Source organism: Balearica regulorum, chromosome 17 (assembly GCF_011004875.1).
Source record: "Balearica regulorum gibbericeps isolate bBalReg1 chromosome 17, bBalReg1.pri, whole genome shotgun sequence".
Lineage (NCBI taxonomy): Eukaryota > Metazoa > Chordata > Aves > Gruiformes > Gruidae > Balearica > Balearica regulorum.
In genome coordinates, this window is record NC_046200.1 from 5,016,629 (window position 1) to 5,039,069 (window position 22,441).

Sequence of the window (22,441 nt, forward strand, 5' to 3'; positions counted from 1 at the left end):
TCACTTTGGAGGAGTGTCAGAGTGCTGCTAGCATGAAATCACAGCTCTCATCTAAGGCCTGGATGAAATTAATTCTTTGTCCTGGGTCTGTAGTAGATACCAAGTGAAATAGGAGTGCTGGGCATTTTCTGTACGTGCTCAAGTTTCTCATTTCCTTCAGATGAACCAAATCTTTCGAGTGACAACTGCTCTAAGATGTAGTGAATGAAACATGGCAGTAATTAAATACATGTGAATGTTACAGAGGCTTCCTCAGGTGACCTTTAGTCTAGCCGGAATAGTTAAACAGTGGTCATGGTTTCTCATACTTCATCACGGGATTCATCTGACTGCTGTGGTTTTCACCCTTATTTGCAATAAGTTAATTTTCCTTTAAATTCTTTGGTTTGCTTGTACCTAACAGAGGTACCTAACTCAAATTCCAGATAGAGAACTGAAATAGCAATAATGTCTCTCTACAAGTTTTCTTATCGAGGCTCGATTATTTTCTAGAAGATACACTTAAATGAAACATGAGCTCTGAACTCTACACAAGGGCACTGGGTGAACTTCTATAGCATAGTTATATATACTGATTTATACTTAACTCTTGGTCAGTATATAAATGACTGAATGGCTCTGTCTAGACATATAATCTATGAAATTTGTAAGCCTAGCCTGATATTTTTACAGCTATAATCAAAGTCCATCTTTCAGTTCCCTAATTTAGCACCTTTCTTGCCTGCTGACAAGAAGACAAGAACAGTTTAAGCAGCAAGAAGAGAATCTAAAATATTAGTGCTGCCATGTCAGATATTAGTTATTCCCCTGATCCAGTCTTGATGTTTATCCCTCCCTCTTTGAGTTTTCTTAATTATTTCTGTCTTGTATTAATTCTCACAAAACTCCCTAGATGTAGGCTTTATGATTTAGAATCTCAGCTGTTCATTCAATTAATGGGCTTGATTAATGTGCTTAAACTTTCCAGAGACACTTGTGACACATTATGAGGGGGAAACAAAGATTCTGCGTATGCTCCATCTCATTTGTGGTACTCCTGAGCCTGGAGTCCATTTTAAGCTCTTTATCAGATAGCTAATTATTTTTTTTTTTTTTTTAATTCTTGTATTCATTAAGCATTTATGTGGAAGGAGTATTTTCTCCAGAAGAGTGACTTAGTTTCCTTTGCCCAATGCCTCACAACCTGGCTTAGTTCCTTTGTAAAAAAGCAACTGATTGTAGTTCAGTACATTGATTAGGATCTGAGAAGCTGACTTGAAAATGGTAAATGTGGAGGTGCACCTCTTTTACTTTCTATATGGGTATTGCATATGGAGAGAAAAACATCAGTGAGCTTTTCTAACAAGAATCTCAAAGCACTTGACAATATTTTTAGCAAAGGTATTACCTAATAATAAGCAGTACAGAAGAATGCCGTTAGTTGTACAGTGATGTTATCAAAGGGACAATCTGAAAAGTTTGGCTGTGTGGTCTCTCTAAGTGTGAAACACATTTCACATAGTTGATGTTTGGTGAGTAAATACCAACAGATCAACTAGCACAACGTTTCCCAAATGTGTCTACTTTCATGCTTAGCTTGAGAGTTGCCATAATTTTCAATGTCATCAGAATAACTCTGGAAATAAAACTTGTCACTGGCTGACCTGCATAAAGGTTGCTTGTATTCTTTTGCTTCTGAAGTAGCCGATTCTTAGGCAAGTTGCCTATAAATCTTAAAAGCATTGTAAGACCCATTTAGGCAAAACGTTGTTATTTAAATGTGCTCCACATGACAGTAGAACTCAGGCACTGTCCATCTAACAGCAATATACCATGTCAGAGCTCAAGAGAAAAAAAAAAAAGTTAATCTGAGAATTAAAGCAGGACAAACTTAATTTCAAAGTCATATGTGAGGACTGCCTTTGAGGAAAAAAAAAGACTGCTACTCATTTTCTATAATTTTTCTTGGCTCAGTAACCCCTAATTCCTGTTAATATCAGAAAAGATTTGAGGTGCGTTTGCAGAGCAAAACCAACCTGTGTTTCAGCATATTCCCCACTGAAGTCTACATGAGTTATCCCAGTAACTCCAGTAAACCAGAGTTTAATCACTGGCTTAGCCAGAATCCCTTCAGATCTGTGTCCCAATGCATTATACAACATGACACAGAATGGTCCTGAAAAGAGAACAAAGTCCATTTCAGTAACACAGCTATATCTCATAAGCCATGGTTTTAATAGATTGAAACCACAGTACATGGACTCTGTTGGAGACTATCACCTCGCTCTTGCTTAAAAGCAGAATGCAAACCTGTATATAGATACATGTTATACATTAATCTAAATGTGTGTAATTTAATTTAATTTAATTGTTGTACAATTAAAAATTTAATTAGTACACACTAATTTAAAAGTACACACACACACATGTGTAAATATCTTAAAAAACCATACCTCATGAAGAAGGAGCTCTGTCTTTCCAGGACACTGGTCAAACACGTGGCTACATCATGTTCTTTGTATCAATAGGATCTGTGCTCAGGACCTTGATTTTGTGCCAAAGGATCCCTCAGACCAAGAGGGTGGAAGAGTTGCAGTATAGAGCCCGTGTGCTAGTTTTGGCAGTAATTTCCTATGATGACACAAAGCAACTATGAATACATTTTGCTGAAACAATTACTGAGAAGTTCTAAAAATTAATGCTTCTGCTGCAGTTCTGCTCATGAGCCATAAGGGGATCTTGTCTTTCAGCATTACAGTGCTCAAGGAAAAAGGAAAGGATTCTGCTTTATGGTTCTGAGTCAGTCTTTTTCTTACTAACATATGGCCCCATTTTTTCCAGGTTCTTTAAGCAAGTTGTAAACATAAACTTTGATGCACATGAAGTTTGATTCATGAAGAGTTTAATTTGCCTAGTATAAAAGATTCACATAGGTTATATAACATCATTAAATTATTTTTGTAGTTTGAGTAGTATCCATTGAGGAAAGCAGAACTGTTTCCCTGGGGTCCATTTATCACTGTTTGCTACTAATTAGAAAACTGAAAATACAATATGCATGACTCGCATTATCAGTGTTGTCTTTGGACTGATGTATCATTCCTCATGCTTCCTCAGGAACTTTTATTCATTTCCTAATTAATCTTTTTTCTTTTTCTTTTCTTTCTTTTCTTTTTTTTTTTAAGGTTTCTGACAGATGTGACTCCATCTTCGTTAATGGCAAGGAAATGAAAAGCAAAGTGGATACTATTGTTAACTTCACTTACCAGCATTTTACCACCCAATTAGAAGTGACGGTCTGGGTTCCAAGGCTCCCGCTGCAGATAGAGATCTCTGATACAGAGCTTAGCCAGATCAAAGGCTGGAGGATACCCGTCACCTCCAATAAAAGGTACACCTACAGCATTGGTACAGTCCACATACATGCCCAGGGCCTCTGATTTTAGAACACAACAATTTTTTAGAGTATGTCACAGAATCTAACCTCATCTGTTTAAAATTAGCTTTACAGTCTGTCTTAGCCTTCATTAAAACATCCAACAATGATATCAGTAGGCTACATTTTATCCTGATCTATATAGTTTAAAAGTCAGTGGCTTTGCCTGGAGCATTAATCAATTCCACACAATCTCAGGAAATCGTATCATACATTCTGATGTGCAAATCTGAGGAAAAGGACCTGGACCTCTCCGATCCTGGATGTAATATCGTGTCTGCGTCTGATATTCAGCACTGCCAGTGCTTAAGTTTCTGTCTACAGTGCTAAATAAAGTAGGGCCAAGGAGGGAGTCAGGTCACCGGGCACTGGCGTGACTGTTGCACTAGATGATCTTTAATGGTCCCTTCCAACCCAAACCCTTCCAACAGAATTGTTTGGGTTGGAAGGGACCATTGACTTCGGGTGATTTTTTTCAGTCTCTGTACATATGCACTGTACAGCAGACCTGGCTGTGGCATTACTTAGCAGATCTGAATTAGGCAAAAAACCCACTTACGCTCCTATTGAAGACTATATTCTGATGAACAGATTCTACCAGGACAAACGTGGATGGGAAACAAGGAGGGGGAGGAGGGTGCGGATTTTGAGCTCTGTTCCCATCATTCCGTACTGAAAATACCCATTCTAGAATAACCATCATTTGAACAATTTGCAAGATTAAGAACTTCCAGGAACACTGCTATATTGGTGGATTTCAGGCTAAGTTGAAAAACACCACTGGAGAACAAGGCATGACACCAGCACAAATTTATAATACAGTGAAAAAGCATTTCTGGCAGCAGGAACTGTAGTGCTAAACACTGTGGCAGTTCTAGCTAAAGCACTCGATTTGCCCAGGAGAACATCATGGCTGTTGAGAGCCCAGACAGACAGCAGTGCAGTAGAATTATCTAACACTTTATGAGGGCATAAAACTAAGGGCAACAGGACACAGTTTCCAGGATACTCAGTTAATGAGCTCCAAAGAAGGGGACTGACTTACCTCTTGGCTATGTGGACATTTTTTCTGGCTATGACAGAAGAGGTGATGAGGATCTGGCACAAGAGAAATTTTTGTGTTTGCTTCAGTGATAAAGGCAAAGTTGCCATTTGTGGCAGGAAGAGATGTGCTAGGTGAGGAATGAACATACGCCAGCTGCTTAAAGTTTCACTTACCTTCTTCTGCCTGTAATGTGCCTAGTGCTGTAACAGTCCCTTAGATGCAGCTCCTGCTAAAACCAGTGTGATTTTGCTGAGTAAAAGGCTGCAGGATTAGGCTGTTGATGTTTATTATAGGAGTAAACTTTCAGCAGTGAGCTCAGTGAGTTAGACATTCAACTGTGGTTAACGGTCGTGGACATTCTGACTTTAAACCCATTATACACAGTGCTGGAAATTTACCCCCTGGTGTCTAGTTCTGATTTATTTGGCCAGCTGAAATAAAGATAATGGTCTGAGAGTCTGCTCTGTTTGCAAGCTGGCAAGCAGTGTGAGTTTGCTGCTGCTCAGATTGCATCTGAACTGCTGGCACATCTTCAGCAAGCATTTTCCATGAAAGGGCGAAGAGAAAGTATGGACACTGATTCCCCAGAATTGCAGCTGGTAGTTTATGACGTTGTGTGTCAGCAGTCCATGCCTGTGTGAACAGGAAAGGTTCAACTAGAAATAAATCATCTCTTGTTTTATGGAACATTCATGTGGATTTTTTTTTTAACTTTGGGGGGTGTTCTAAATCAATAGGCAGTCTAGGACTGGCATTAGTTGTGCTCACTCTGACATTTATTTTGTACATAAGGTTTTTACATTTCCTTTATAGTTAGATTTGGGTGATTTTACCTGAGATTAGTGGCTTTTCCTTTTTTTTTCGTTTCTTTTTTTTCTTCTCTTTATTTTTTAATCTGCTTATACCTCCACATCCTTCATAGCTACATGTTTCCCAATATTCTAAACACGGGGGAGCTTTTATGATGAGTTCTTAAATGGTCACCCGAAGCGCACAAGACTTTTGGACTAGAGTCAGGAGCTGCAGGTTGGTTTCCTGAATCCTCATTCAGTGATACAGCCCGAAGGCCATGTTCACTTATTCTGAACAATGATTCAGCATGTAATTCTTCACAGTGCCCCCGCTATATATAATACAGTGTTTAGTGCTGTATGGTGAGAGGGTTGTCTTGTGCGATGCCTGAGAATAGGTTTGAAAGACAGAGTGCTTTAATCTTTTTAAAAAAACAAAATCCAAGCATTTCCCAGCAGGTGTGGTAGCCGTAGCTTTGCATTGCTTCAACTTTATTTTCATGTAAGAGCCAATATTTGCAGTTTCCATGAGGTTTTTTGATATGTATCCTTAAAGGAAACTGATTTGAAAAGAAGACGGCATCTAACCCTTGGATTCTTTTGAAAGTCCCTGCCAACAGGCTTAGGTAGTCTTAAATTTAGGTTCAGTCACACATGGCCCACAGGTCAAATGAAACTATGTCACTGTCCTCAGGTTTAGTCATGGAAGGATTGTAACGTGTCTTCTTCATTCTTCTTCACTCATTCTTCGTTCTTCTGCATCCACCTTCATTCTTCTTCACCTCACCACAGACAAAACAATTTTCTACTCTCCTCCTGTGCACTAGCGTTGATGTCTTCACACCACTCCCTTGTCTTCTTAGCAAGAACTAAACATTGCTATAAAGTAATGCTTCAATACACAGAAGGTAAAATTGTTGAGCATTTCTTATAGGGATTATGCAGAGACACTTCAGCAACCTCCAAACATTCCTTCACCTCTCTGGCTCCCCCACTGTCTCATTCCCACATGCTCAGCGTGGCTGTGCTGGTTCAGTTGTTGGAGGGGCTGAGCCAGATGGCAAAATATAACTAGGTTTACAATAATCTTTTAAATGTTTTTATTGGTGCTGTTGACAAAAGAAACGCTTGTGAAACTACTGCCTCAGCATGGCTGTTCTTCATCTGAATATAGCTGCTTCTATTTCAGACCTGAAAAAGTGTTTATATGCCCCAAATCACATCTGTTCATTCCAACGATGTTTGTTGATCTAATAAAAAGTATTGCTTCTCCCTATAAACCCTGTCATGTTTGTAATTGTAAAATACATGTGGTTACAGACATGTTTGCTTACCTAACTTCTTGAATAATTTCCACAAAGCAATGAAAAAGACAGGGTCTTTAAAAAATTTTTACAAATACCACATGCCTAGCTCAGTTGGAACTGTGTCGGTTTTCACCTGGTCTGAACTGCTGTAAGAGCAGGAAATTGCTAGAGGAGCAGAAAGAAAAACCAGGCTGCCAGAAACTGGGAAAAAACCCCCAAAGTCTTCCCTATGTAAGAGCAGTAATACAATTTACCAGATCAGTCTGTAAATGTATGGCAAACCTTTATTATTATCCAGAGGATAATTTGATCTATGGTGTGTGCTACTGCAGATATGAAGAGCCTCCCTTTCCAGACAAAAGTCAGCTCCATGGATCAACTCATGACTAATGCATGGTACACGGTCCTCGAACTAGCATGGGCTAACAGAAACTCTGCTTCTGCAACAGGCTGCAGAAAAGCCCACAATCTCAGCAAACGAAAGGTGTATATTTAAATTAAAGTCAAATATTAGAGCATAGAAGAGGTCCAGGCAGACTCTGCTAGTCTAACAAAAACATTTATTTTGATTCCTCATGCATCTGTAAAATAATTACCTTCTTGAAGTTCCTGCAGTAGCTCTGTGGACATACATTTACATGGGAGGAGTGGCTTCAACTTGCATTAACAAGAATTGCATGGCGAAAGTCTCACAGAACAAGCTGGAAATTTAATTTAAGTAAATATTTGCATCTTAGATAAGCACATTGTTTTCATGAGTCTCCCAGGGAGGCAAACATCACACAGTATGACTCCAGCACGTGCTTCATAGTTTACTGGTCTTTTACCAGCGTCTGGCCTTACTGAACAGTACCTGATAAAGCCATTACTAAGCTGTGGTCACTGCAAATCTCTGAGCAGCATAAACCTTCAAAACGTATGAAACACAGTTAAGCCAGACATGGCTTATGAATGGCAGACTCTTAAACTAATGGTTAATTAGGTGGTAGCTCTACTTTGGTCCTGTCTACTAATACAAAAAAAAAGCAGGAAACTTTGCCTAAGTTAAATGAAGGAAAAAATAAACTGCTTTAGATAAACCTCTCTGTGAGTGCTGCCACTCAGAAATAAAGCCATCCTTTAAGGCAAATTAAATGAAACTGGATTCAAACCATTCCATTTGTGAATAACAACATCCACACAAAGCTTGAACTTTACTCCTTTAGTTAATTGACTTCAAAGTCCTATGGAGATAAGGCCATAGAGATTTTTGTCAACAGGTAGACTGAATGTTCGAGATCTGTAAAGGTACCAAATTGCATTTCTTCTTGAACCATGAGCGGAGCTATGTGCAACTTATTTCTGTAGTTTCCACTAAATCAGCATCTAATGGCTTGTATTTTGTATCTGACATAGATTTTTTTTTTTTAATTAGAGGTCTTGCAAATGTATTTTAAGTACATGACTCTTTTTAATGAGTATTTCAAATTCAAAACCAGCAAAACTGATTTCTTTAGGGTTTGGTTTTTTTTAAACAGAAAATTAGCATGTGGCCCAAGAACTTGACGCTTGGTTTGAGAGTGGTGCAAATTAAGAGAGACATACTTAAACAGCTCACAGACAGTGTCTATAATATAAAGTTGACAGATCACTGATTAGATCAGTGCTAGCAGGCACCGTTGTAACAAGGCTGCTGTTTTAACTCTCTGGCAAAGGCTTTCTCTGTGTGAAATGTAAATTAAATGTAATTCTGGCAACCTTGGCTCACTCCAGAAAAGCAAAAAATCTCCCAAGCAAGTTTGCCAAACAGCAAGAAATAGGGCAAGTTATTCTGAGAGATATCCAGAGCTAACCTTGGGGATGACCAAGGGGAAAAAAAGCACAATATGCAGCAATAGCTTATATTCATGAAGACATGTCTTAAAAAGAAAATGAGCTTACTGCTTAACGAAGGATTTTAAGCCTACTGAAAACACTGTAACAAGATGTTTAAGACTCTAAAGGGAACTATGCTGTTCAAGGGATCTGGAATATTTTGTTGGGCCTATGGAGACAAAACACTGAAATGCTCTGACTTACTACCTGAATCATGGCTTTGTGGCTTTGAAGTGGAAATGGATGTAATTTGTTTAAAAAGAGAAAGAACTTGAGATGGTATGTGATAAAGCAGATTTACAAAGCTTGTACTGAAAATTCAAACAGCTCTCTTTTTACTTTGCGCTGACATAAGAAAGTGCCTTGCCCATTCCATGGTTTAGAGATGCTTTTCTGTTGTTCCACATCTGCATGCAACAGAAACCATGTACTTCTACGGAGAAGTATACCAACACCTATAAATGTTTTTGTAAGGAAATGGATCCCTTAGCTTTGTTTGTTAGAGAGGCCACAAGGAAAGAATTGGACTTGAATCATCTTTTTGTGATTGGTAGTACTGGCTGCCCATAAAGTCTTCTGCCTGGCAATAAGGGCAGGAGTGCTCCCTCTGTGCAACACTCCTCATCTCTGGTCATTCTTCCCACAACTCACATTTCGGAGCTGTATGGGACTAGGGTTGAAAAAATTCTTTCTCTCAAAGTTGTTTTGAATATATTTCCTCTTGAACAGGCCAGTAGTCTAAAGTTTTAAACAGTGAAAGTTGAAATAAGTAAGTGCAGAAATAAATATGAGTAACAGTAACACATTGAATCTGAGTAAAACATCTGGTTATGTAACAGAAACAGAAATAAGAGTTCTGTAAAAAAAAATTAAGTCAGCGTGAATGTTGAACATGTGAACATTTTTCTTCAAGCCACAGAACACTGCTTCTGTGTCTGTTTTCCCATAAGAAAACTGGTTCCTACTGGTTCTGTGACTCTTTTCCCCAAAATCCTGTAAGCACTTCTCACCTGAATAGATCCTGCCCATTCTTCTCCAATTCTGCACAGGTACTAATGTTACTGTCTGTATTACTAAAAGAGAGTCAAATCCTGGAATCTCAGAGCTGAAACTGGTTTTTCCAAAGTCTGAGATTATTCAGAGGTGGGTTATGGTTTAGATGAGCTGAAGAGGGTCAGAATACAGGAATAAATTGGAAGTGGGAACGTTAAGGAGTTCATAAACTCTTTTATAGCTTTGTAAAGCCAAAAGCAATCTGAATAGGTGTGGGCCACATAAGTTCTATGAATATCCCCCTTCTAGTACTTTCCTTGTGGCTGTTCTGCTGACTGGCTGGCTTCAGCTCATTTCAGACTGACACTTGTTTTGAGAGGGAGAGAATAAATGAAGATTTTGAAATACCCAGCTAGTCTAATTTTGTAAGACTAATTTCTTTGTGTAGTGTAAATCCTATTTTAGGATCCTGGGTTTTTTCTTAACAATTCAGTGGTTATTCAATGATGTTTTATTCAGCAACTAATAATGGACACTGTTGTTTTACACACACAAAACCAAAAAGGCTGTACCAAATAGCATTTACTTGAGGCCACATATATATATATATTCAGGTAACAACTGATGCATTGAAAATGTATTTCCAGTGCATTAGATTCTGTAACACCAGGACTTTGTATCATTTTGACGAGCATGAGGGCTTTTCTTAGATATGTTTTCAGCTTACTATTTGCCAACTTTGTCATAAAACAATTTATAACAAAAGCAATTCTGTTTTATAATAGTTTTTCATAGCTGGTATTTCAAAGGAGAAGATAAAGGAACACAGTAAACACAAAACTACTTCCCAAAAATACTGTGAAAAATAAGAGGCTTACCCCATATTTCCCACCCTTGCTATAGAGGTGGCTTCAGGCTCAATAAATAACTAAAGGATCAAGGTAAATTATTTCTGAGCAATGAATTCCACAGCATGGGGGCATAATGAGTAAAAGTGTGACCACCTAGTGCTTAATACTTGGCAAAAAAAAAAAAAAGGAATTGATGGGAAACTGGGTTTTAAAACAGACAAAATTCTGTAAATTCTGTGAGGTGCAACAGCACTGCTATCATCTACAAATCACTGAGATGCCTCATATAAGGTTTATGGAAAGCTGTTATATTGTCACGGGTTCTATTTTGCAAGGGGGACAGATAGTTAGAAAATGTTAAATAAAGTGTGTCTAATGCTGCGATTGTTTCTGTGGGGTGAGTGATAGACTCAACAGCCTGGCATGGTGTTTGTACATCTGAGTAACTGATGGCCTGAGTGGTAACTGAAGCGCCTAATTTTTTTGGAAGCCCCATGTGGTCATTACATGACTAAATATACCAGACACTTGCATGAACTGTATGAGATTTAAGGTGAAATCATGGTGTATTTCTCGAATGCCGAGGGCTTAATGAACCTATGAGACAGAGATGTGGGGTAAGGTGTGATAGCATTACCTAAGCAGGGAGTCCTGAATGTGTTACAATAGTTCTGAAGAGATGAGCAAAGGGATACAAATGCTATGGGCGAAGGTGGAGGAAAGGATGTTAAAACATCTTCTCCCATCCCTGCTGAGCTGCTACAGGGGTTTGTCCCAGAACTGCCCTCTCACAAACATTTCACGCTGCTTTCCTTAGCCCTCTGCAAGATTTGACTGCCACTTGCAGACAGAGTGAACAAGCAGTGGTTCCACTGAAATCTCAGCACTGGCAGACATGTTTTCAAGTTGCTGGGTGGTGCCACTCAAACAAAGAATTCACTAACAGAAGTGACAGTAGCTTTTAAATTGTACAGCACAAAAAAGCTGTGCAAGCGTCTCACCCAGATTTAGTAACCTACACATCCAAAATCTGGTTTTCTATGTCTCACACAGTAGCAGATGATGATTATATTAATCTGATTAAAAATACCATACAACTGAACCACTGCACTGTTGTAGGGAGATCATGGCAATGCAGATAACAAACCTGGATCTATTTACAGGCCTACCCGTGACAGTGAGGATGAAGAGGATGATGAGAAAAAAGGAAGAGGTTGTACCCTCCAGTATCAGCATGCCATGGTGCGAGTCCTCACACAGTTTGTAGCTGAATCCTCTGAGTTTGGAGGCCACTTGACCTATATGCTAGGCTCTGAGTGGCAGTTTGACATCACTGACCTTGTGACTGATTTCATGAAGGTGGAAGACCCAAGATTGCTAAGCTTCAAGATGGCCGAGTTCCTCGTTGGTCGTGAGCATGGCATCACCCACGTCCAGGTACAGCCTAAGATGTATCTGCAGCTTCTGTAGAGAGAGTTGTGGATGCACACACACAATAGCTAGTTAGCTTATAAAATTAATTGCTCTCAGAAAAAAACAAGGTGAAGAAAAATTACATGCTAAACATAAAAGGAAGTTTGAATGGGTTTTCATTTTTGCTATTTGTCACTTCCATAAAATACCTTTAGGAGAAACTTCTGCAGGGATTTATCCATGTCACTGTGACCAGCAACAAGTGAGATTTTCTGAAGAGTGAAACAGGTTACATGATGCACACAACTAGCTTATTTTAATTTAAGTGGGAGCTTATGGACCTCACTGTTAGGAAATTTTCCCAAAGATCTACATGCATCTTTATATGCTTAAACGACTTTGAAAAATTAGTCCCTTTACGTTGACCAAATGAAACACAAGAAATGGACACAAAAATAATCTTCAGAAATCTTTCAGAGCGTTCGTGTTCACCACCTGTCTATCTAACTCGATGCATATTTCTGAATCAAAATAAAGGAATACAAGCACTGGGGCTCTTCTTAAGAGGTGCAAACATCTGTAATGTTCCAGTCACGCTGTTTTCTTTGTAGTCGACACAAAGAAACAGGTATGTTTAGGACTCGGCACCTTTCAGCTTAAACCAAACATCACACAGAGGTCAAAGGATTTCTGCCCTTAAAAGATCTCTCTCACTCCAGTGACTATAAGACAGCAGAAGGCAGCTAGCTCTGATACAGGTACCTACACTGTAGGTTTCTCATTAGTTTAGATAAATCCCAGCTCAAATATTTTGGGTTTGAACCAGTTGTTTCTGGCATTGGTAGAAAGATGACTGTCTCCTTCTAAGCATGTTAGAAACAAGGTCTTAAAGCAAACTGACAGGACTACTTTGGCATTGAAAAATGCAGACAGGCACCAGTGGGATTTTCAAAGTCCTTTTGTAAATCTCACTTTCATTTCATTCAGGTCCTCTGTCCCTGTAAAGGCATCAGGCCAAGTTCCTATCAGCCAGGCTTTGTACACTTACTTATTCTCTTACAGAGTTTCAGCGTTAATTAGTGTCTTACACTATGTCTTGTGCTATACTGCATTCATAGGAGGTTTTATATGACCACACAAAAAAGACTTTTATAAAACAAAATCCATTTAATTTAATCTATACTCCATTGTTGAGATGAAGCTGCAATTTCAACGTGATTGGTTGTTTTATTAAATTATTTTTGTAAATAAAGTAATTTAGCAGCAAATGAGTGTAATGTCTTGGGGGAAACATCAATTATAGCTTATACATGGATGTGACAAACCTGAGGTTAATCCAGAGTGTTATGCTGATTAGAGTCTAATCTTGCTTTACAACACAGTTAGTTGCTGTTTCATGCAAGGTGTTTGCTTTCTCTTTCAAGGTTCTGTCACCTCTTTCCGATTCCATCTTGGCAGAGAAGACAGTGATAGTTCTAGATGACCGTGTAACCATTACAGATCTAGGAGTACAACTAGTTTCAGGCTTGTCCCTCTCCTTACAAATCAGCAAAGGAAATAAGAGAGCTATTGTTTCTACCACCTCTGCATATGATATCCTTCATACTCCGAAACAGGTATGATCCAAGATAGTATATAGAATTGTTTGCTGTGCTTTCTCAGAAGCTAGGGAAAAGCTACTTGCTGTAAATTTTAGACAGCACATATAATGTATGACTTTGTGAAAAGCAGTAACTTCACATGGTAAAGGTTGTTCATCTTACTGACCAACTGCTGCAGATGAAAACACCTTTCCAGAATGACCATTAAATGCTTCAGAACTAGTTTGGAGACCTGTGCAGCACAGGGAAAATGACTGACATGTTTGTGCATGCATAATGCTGTAGAAAGCATGTACATGCCACTCAAGATGCTTTTTCTCTGGGAAAATATGGCTTAGCTGTGTAAGCAGAGGGAGAAACCCCATGCCTTAATAGTCTTTACAAAGTCAGTTCAGCCAAAAGGACCTTTTGGCTGCATCTGCAGAAGTTTTCATGATCTGCATTGCTGAAAGCTGATAAGTTTGTGCTTACTTTGAACTGTGTAACCTGAGGAATTAAATAGCTTTTGATGAGACCACAGAATAAAGTGCATATATCTTTTTTATTGTATTATTATAGAAGAGACTCTGTATCACTAGAAAAGTGTTACTATCTTTTTAGCACTAGCAACTTTGCAGTAAGAAGACAAATTGTTTTGGTCAAAACATCCTTAAAAAGGCAGGTTTGTGAGTGTTTCTGTAGTTCCCAGAAAGGACTATAATCACTTTTATATATTTCACATATCTTGTATATTTGAAAACATGACAAAATTTAAAATACTGCATTGAGATGTGTTCTTAACCTAGTTTTGTTTCAATGGGTCTGAATGGATCACCATTCCAACACATAACAGCTCTGCGGGTTGTATTAGATATGGCATTAGAACTGCAGTGTTACAGAAATGCCCCATTTATAGGGCCTTTATGAAATTAATTAACCAGGACTTTGCCATGGAGCCCTGGCATTCAAAAGAGGCTTCTCACTTCAGACTGAAAAAGAATTGTCTTGTTTTTTTTTTTTTGTCAGCACCTTTTATTATATTTAGTTGACCGTTTGTCTTTGATAGTTCCTGAAGATGACATAAATGCCTAAGTGGTCTAGAGAACACAAAGTTGCAAGAAGAAAATGAGAAGCAGAGTAGACATTTTGATTTTTCTTTTTTTTTTTTTTTAAACAAAATAAACCAAAGTTAAACTGTGTATTTATTTTGCCAATGTCAAACAGACTTAAACAACTGAGTGTCTGGTATGGGCACTCTTACCTTTCACACTTTTTTTTTCTCATCCTCTCTCTCCCCAGGAAGCCATAGTCAGTGCTTGGATTTTGTTCAGTGATGGGTCAGTGACACCGTTAGATATCTATGACACCAAGGACTTCTCAATCACCATCACTTCACTGGATGAGATGGTAGTGTCTGCACACCAAAACCTTCAGTCCAAATGGCCTGGGGTAGTGGCGGAAGGGGACGGGCAAGGACCTTTGATCAAAATCGAAATGGTCATCAGTGAGCCATGTCAGAAAACTAAGCGGAAGAGTATTCTGGCTGTTGGGAAAGGAAGTGTCAAAGTGAAGTTTGGTCAAAAAGATTCTGACCAAAAAGGAAGCACTAATGACATTGATGATGTGGATAGAGATTTTAAAAGCCACGCAAGCAATTCTATAGAGAAACCTGCAGAACAAGAGAGGACAGCACAAGAATGGTCCAAAAACCATGAGGACATCTCCAGTAATGAGGACAATGCAAACAAAAGCACAACTTTCATATCTCCCATTGATCCGGAGTCCCTGGAGGATGGCCAGCTCCAAAATAACCCAACTGCCTTCACAGGTTTCCCCACGCAAGTAGAAATACCAGGAGAAAACAGTCCCAGTGATCTCACATTGACTTCAAGAGGATTAACAGATTTGGAGATTGGCATGTATGCCCTGCTGTGTGTTTTCTGCTTAGCAATCTTGGTCTTTTTGATTAACTGTGTGGCATTTGCTTGGAAGTACAGGCATAAAAGGTTTGCTGTGAGTGAGCAAGGCAACATCCCCCATTCCCATGATTGGGTCTGGCTTGGAAATGAGGTTGAACTGCTGGAAAACCCAGTTGACATTTCGCTCCCGTCAGAGGAGTGCACTACCATGATTGACAGAGGAATGCAGTTTGAAGAAAGCAACTTTCTCCTTAATGGGAGTTCTCAGAAGACTCTTCATAATCATATCCTCAGATCTTCTGAGTACCTTTGTGAAAAAGAAGTTAAAAGTGAACCTATAAATCCTTCTGGGCCAAAGCAGAAGCGAGTAAAGTTCACTTCATATACAACAATACTGCCGGAGGATGGAGGCCCCTACACCAATTCAATTCTATTTGACAGTGATGATAATATTAAATGGGTATGCCAAGATATGAATCTTGGTGATTCCAAGGAACTTAGGGACTATATGGAAAGACTGCAAGACAATATGTAAAACTACTTTCTTATGTTTGTAATCACCTTTATGCCTTCTGTTTATGGATGGTGGAGCAGTCAGTCCAGTCAGCAATAGGAACAAGACAGTCCAACCTTGGAGTTACTGAGATGATAACCTGATATCACTGAGCAGGTACAAGAGGCTGGCTGAGTTAAACCTGTTTCACCACAAACCAGGATGTGCCCCTAAAACAGCTACCTGTAGGTGTTGGAGGTGTCACACAGGATGGCTGTTTTTGTATACTGCCTGGTACTAGCAAAATGCTAATACAACTACGCTCAGACTCAGAGGAGACTTCATTTGTTTGTCATCTCTCATGATAAATGATAAATCAGAAAAGAGAGGGATATTTGTTTGCATTGATTTTTCTAGTCGTCGTCCTTTGTAAAGCACAGTGGACATTTCTTGCTTACAGCCTGAAACGAGGCTTACACTAAAAGGGATCTGAATTAATCTAATTTTATTGCCTATGTGCAATGCAGCCAAGTAGTCTTATTATTTTTTACAGATATACCCCCCCCATGTGGTTAATTTCTTTTCCTATTGTTTATGAATTTTATTTGACTGAGGGAACATTAAATATTTTCTTTGAAAGGTTTTTTTTCCCAGTTGTACCAAAGTGTAGTACAGTAATATTTATAATGATTTCAGTTTTCTATTCATCTGCATCAGCCCCTAGAGATACCTCCTTCATTGCTGATTATCCTTCCCCTTTCCATATGGGTATATGGGTCGTTAGTATTTGAAACATAGAAAGGTATTAGAACTCTTACTGGGAAAGGGTTGTATCTTCTTACAGGGAACTGTAAATACAATAATAAACCCTGGAAAAATAAAAAAACAAGGAGTAGCCCTGGGTTTACTTTTGTCATTGCTAACATGAAAAAGTAACCTGCAACAAAACCGCACATACTTCAAAGGAAAATGTTTTGCTGAAACAGCAGCTTGGCTCGCAATACACATTACTATCAGAATGAGAAAGTCAAATGTGGTATTGAAATGCATAGAATAGGAAGGAAATTTCCTAGCTAATAAGCAAAGGCTTGGAGTCACTGTTACTCTGTACTAATTAATACATCGGTGGTAGAGTTTAGCAGGACAAAGAAGTCCATACTCAATGGCTAATGCTCCAGACCTTGTCTAAAACATCTCTGACCATAAGGCTGTTAAAGAGAAAAACTTTACACCATGTTTCATTAAAAAAGGAGAAAGGAAAGAAAAGACACACTGGGTACATTATGAAACGACTATTCCCAATTTTAAGAAGGAAAACATGCTGGAGATTCAAAGTTGCCATTTCATATGCATTACATGTCTTTTTTTACTGAAGGATTACTGAAATAAGTTGAAAATTACAGTTAGAAAAAAACTGAATCTACATAATACTTAACAAAAACAATAAAGCACATGTTTTATGATGGATCCTGTGCAATAAACACAAGATCCAAATTACAACTGCCTTACATACCATACTTCCCATCTTTTAGGTAGATCAAGATAGGATTTGAATTTTATAATTCAGTTCTGATATTAGAACAGACCAGACAACCTTAACTATGGGAAAGTCTGCTTTTGGATCCTAATCCACAGCTGGGAACATGTTTAATATAACTGCTGCAAAATACAAGAATTTCGATGGTGAGACTAGAAAGTGAGGAGACCAGGCTTGTATAAGTGATTAGAGACTTATGTCTGCTGGCACTGAACTGCATAGTGAGGGGATGGCATCTGTTATCATCTAAGTAAAGAAAATAATAGAGCACAAAGATGCTTCTGTTTCATAAGGGATGCAGCACTTGTGCATCAAATTAAATCCTGGGTTGTTTAACAAATATTCTCTCCTCTTTAAATAATCCAGACCTCATAAGGAAATATTAATTCCTACTATGATCCTTATTACTAATAACATAAAAATCCCTCTTTAGAATTTAACATTTCTTACCAACATGTTATTTTTTATTTGGCCTGACCATAAAGCAAGAGTGTTGTTGACACAATAGTAAATTAGTATAAATCAACCACAAATAAATTTAGTCTTGAAATCAGAGGAAACAACTTGCTGATTGTAGTTGCAGAGGGCAATCAGCACAGCTGTTTTCATGACTGCATAGCCACCAGTGTACCAGTGAAACTGTGATCTCAGAGCAGCGTACTGGACTCCGTGACCTGTTTCTTCCCTGTGGTCCCAGTTGTGCTAAGTACACCTGCAGATGCTGAACTCCGTCCCTAGTCAGTGCCACATAAGCACACCAAGCGCAAAGGGACTTGGAGGTGTGCTTAGCTGCTCTTCTCACTCATTAACGGTAACGGAAGGCAATAGCTTTACTTACTTGTTCAGGAAATTTCCCTTCAAGGGCTATGGCCTGAAAGACTGAGGATCACTAAGTTGAGTGCCTCTCTACTGTCATATTGCTATGTCCCTGAACTTGCACCTGAGGCCTAATCTCTCGTTATCCAGAGTACCTACAAGTGGCTATATGTTCAGGCTGCACGCTAGCATGTGGAGGAAGGACAGTCCTACATGCAGTGTGGACATTTCTAGAAGCCAGCAGAGGAGATCTCAGGCTTTTTCAGCATTTACTTGCCATGTGGCATGCAAACCCCTGTGCTTTCAGATGTGGCTGCTGAAGACAGTTATAAACGCAGGGTTCAAGGACTGTCAGTGCTGGACCAGAAATAGTTCCATTCTGGTGTTTGACTGAGCACGTATCTAAAATACACTCAGGAACAGAAACCAACATGTAAGTAGAGTCTGTGTTCTATTTACCATAGGGTGGTAAAGTCCTAGCTTGGTACAGCATCTGTCAGCATCTGCCAGCGTGGTCGTGATGTTCTTCAGTGAAGTTTTTAGGTGGCTCAGTGGCTGAATGTGGGGCTTCTTTAGAGTCATGACTTTTGCAGTCATAGGCATCATACACATATCTATCCCAAAGTTAAATTACAAATACAGCCCGTTAGGAAGGAGTACGGCCACTACTGTGATCAGCTAAACAATGGAATTTGATACAGCCATCCACAAAAAAGACCCCTCCCCAAATCTGGCAAGGGGCGGGGGGGGGGGGGGTGGGGTGGAATATACAACTGCCAATTCATAGAACCTTTCTTTTTGTTTTACATCACATGTTGTTACATGAAAGTTCTCACATGGAAAAATGGCAATACAAGAAACAAAGGAAGTGGGAAGACAGAATTCTCTCCCAGTAAAACTGGGATAACACCTATAAAGTGGAGTTGTTCTGGATTTATGCTGGTTTAGTGCTTATGCTACTTCTCATAAAAATAAAAAAGAATTTTGATGAATATATTAGATGCAAAATATAGTTCTGAGTTGATCAATCCTTTTAAAATGAAATATCCCAAATTTTAGTTTCAAAATTGTGTCATACTTTAAATGTAAGTAAATGTAAAATTATTTAAAAGCCCATGATTTTCTGATTCCCCTAAATTTTTTTCAATTACTCTTTTAAAATAAAGTCTTTTATTCATGGAATATATAATATTCCGCTTTGCTGTTAAATGAACAGCATTTATACATTGATAAAAGAATCTCTGCTTTTGAGATTACAAAGCAAAGGTAGCCAATGATCAAAGTCACAATATGTATGTATGTATGCAGGAAACTAGAATTGTCTAAAAAGAAAATAGAAACTATACTGACAGATTAATTAGAATTATGTTTCAGTAGGTGCCCAAGAAAGCAACACCTGTAATTTAATACTGAACAAACAGCACATCTTACTTATGGCATGTATAGAGAAGACATTGTGAGTGAGTTTCTTTGCCTGCTATCAAGGAAAGACAGTATGTAGTATCAATACATACACCAGGAGACACCGAGGAAAAATGCCCTGAGCAACGAGTGGATTAATGGGTTATGGGGAGTTTGCAAACTTTAAAAATAAAGCTGATGCCAGAACCTCAACTCTTGCAATCAGAGCTGAGTGATTTATGGCAGCTGAACACTGGCATGCAGAGAATGGAGAAGCAAGAGCTCGTAGTTCTCATTTGTGCAGAACTTAATTTCGTTTGGCCATCACACCCAGCCTAGCTCCATGAGGCTTGTCTACGCCTTCTTTCTCATTTAAACAAGAACTTAGGAAACCAGTGCCCTGCTCTCCTCTTGATGTAGAACTACGTAGGTTAATATTTTGAGCTGCTGTTTCTTAATTCATATTGGGGAATGTACAAAAAAATCTTACAGCCATACGACACAGTACAAACAGTCCATTATATAATGGAAAACCCCTGTATTTCAAGGTAGAGTACCCTATGAATAAAATACCAATTTTTCATAGCGGATATGCTCTTTTCTGAAATATAAATCATGTGCACTACATTGAAATACACTATAGTGTATTGTGAAATGCATACATTAATTGCTGAATCTATAACACTGAATATGTATATACATCACACTCAAGATATTTATACAATATAATAAGTCTTAGATGTATAACATGATGAATTCTGTACAAAATAAACTGTAAGTTAAGACAACGAAAGAGAACTTTTATATCTGTGTAATTTGTATGCCGATAAAGTTATTCAAGCCTCAGTTTTAATCTTTAAATGTGCCCTTTAAAAAACAAACAACTTATTTTCTGTAGGCAGATGTCTGAAATAAAGACTGCACTCTTCAGAAAAGAAGCAACTGAGAGACTGTGAAAGACACAGATTCTGCGGGAGAAATAAACATAATGTTGATGTGAATTTTTTTTAAAACTGACTAAACCATTTTGCGTTTATATTGGTCAAGGTGATCTGCTGGTTGGGCTGAGGGTGACGTGTCCCCGCAGCGTGAACAGTAAATTAGCAGAATCACCAGCACAGGGATTGCTCACATGCCTCCTTACTCAAAGCAACAGAAATTACCGGATTATACAGTCCAAGGGTTTCACCCAACCTTCCCTGCAAGCGGTGCTCCAGCCCTGTCTTCCTGCAGTGAGTGATCCTTTCCCAGCACCAAATGTAAAGAACAGATGAACATACTAACTGACCGCTGTCTTGCAAAGAATGGTAGAGAGGTATGTTTGGATTTAAAGGAAATGAAACAAACTTAACCTGTCCCTGTAGCTCTCCAGTGTGAATCATCATAGGTCAAATTTTTGATTCAGTGTTCTGAATTTCCTTATGTTCCCATTAGAATCAAAGAATCTCAAAATAATAATAAGTCACCACTGACATTATCGCAAGAGCTAGGAAAGTAGCTTGCTAATGCCAAAACAGGAAACTGAGCTTCAGTTTTTAGGTTTTGCTCAAGGTCTTGGAGGTGGTGTCAGACCCAGAAACAGAGACTCTCCTGAAACCTCCTGGTGTAATTGGGCCTCCCACAGACGGTACAGTACTGGACATCAGCACTCAGGATCTGCCTCCGTCATCCTTTTGCTGTTTGCAGCTGGACCACGATTGAGATCTGACTGTACAAACTCACTGCAAAGGTATGGGCTGCCTTTGTACTAGTGGGAGCAATTTAACATCACCTGACTGATTTAATGATCGCGATTGTCATTTCTAATGTATTGAAACGTGTTTTTATATAAAGTCAATTGGCTCAATGACTTGAAAACTGTGATTTAGGAAGTGCCTCAGAGAACCTAAACTTCAATGTGCTTTGGGCACAATTTCCAGTTGGTCACCACTTAGTATTCTCAACAGTAAAAGAAACATTTTTTGTAAATGACACTTTTTTTTGAACTGGCAGTTCCATTTGGTCCCTGTTTGACCATTACTATGACACCCTTCCCTCAGCAGCATCTTACTAAAGAAATGCCAGTGGATCTATTCACACTGCAGTGCTCTACTCAGTACAACTAAAGGTATCAGACTATGAGCTTTTACAGAAAAATAGTCTTTATGGTTATATTTTGCACACACACACACACTTATACTCAACTGTTCAAAACAACTACCACAGGTGTAAGTTTTAACTACCCATGTGCATGTTCTATGTAACTGAAAATAATTATCTGCAGTCATTTGGGAAAAAAAATAGCCCAACAAATACAACTTTCTTCTTTCTTCCAAAAAAGTGAGCCCTCAGGATTTGGCAGGCAAAAGGCCCGCACAGTGATATTTGTCACAAATTAAATAGGCCAAATCCTGAAGGCTGTCTCAGATGAAACCCCCACTGGTCTTGTTAGGAGCTGGACTGAGACAGGACCAGAGACAGACAATTACCAGCCAGGTCTGGAGCCCGAGAGGTTGGATACCTCCTCGTATTACATAAAACTGGACGCTGCTGTTTGCAGTCAGCAGCACCTCTAGCTGGTAGCAAACGGAGCCAGTGATGGTGTTTAGAGTTTACATAACTGGTGACACATTGCATTATGTAGTATTCATGAAGCTTAAGAGGTTTTCTTTGGTGAAAATGGAGCCAGTGTGCAGAATTAATAGCTAATAATACCCTCTCAATATAGTCCTTAGAGCATAATTGTATATTCCTTTTTTTTTCCTACTCCAGTGATCCAAGTGGCCAGTGTTTGCAAAAGTTTGGTTACTGAGGGAATAAAATTCAGCTGTCTTATTGAGAGGCAGCTTATTTAAGAAATTAAAGTGAAGTGGATCATGTTTTGAAATCTGTTCTGAGACTCTTAAAGTGTATCATAGTGTTACTTGCTTCCAAAAACATATGTATCAGTGTAAGGATATATAAACCAATGCAGATGAAGATTTATATCATTCCTTCTGACAATCTTGGGTTAGTCTATTTAAATATCAATGGCATCTGATGATACA

General features: G+C 38.7%; 1 protein-coding gene across 1 annotated transcript in view; it reads left to right on the plus strand.

The window, feature by feature from the left end:
- TMEM132B (transmembrane protein 132B) overlaps positions 1-20,203 on the plus strand; it is a 254,421-nt gene extending 234,218 nt beyond the window's left edge. Inside the window, exons 6-9 of the mRNA XM_075769570.1 lie at positions 3,165-3,370; positions 11,420-11,693; positions 13,094-13,285; positions 14,549-20,203. Of these exons, the coding sequence (XP_075625685.1) occupies positions 3,165-3,370; positions 11,420-11,693; positions 13,094-13,285; positions 14,549-15,703 (1,827 nt within the window). The 3' untranslated portion in view covers positions 15,704-20,203. The remainder of the gene's footprint in view (positions 1-3,164; positions 3,371-11,419; positions 11,694-13,093; positions 13,286-14,548) is intronic.
- Positions 20,204-22,441: the final 2,238 nt, after the last annotated feature.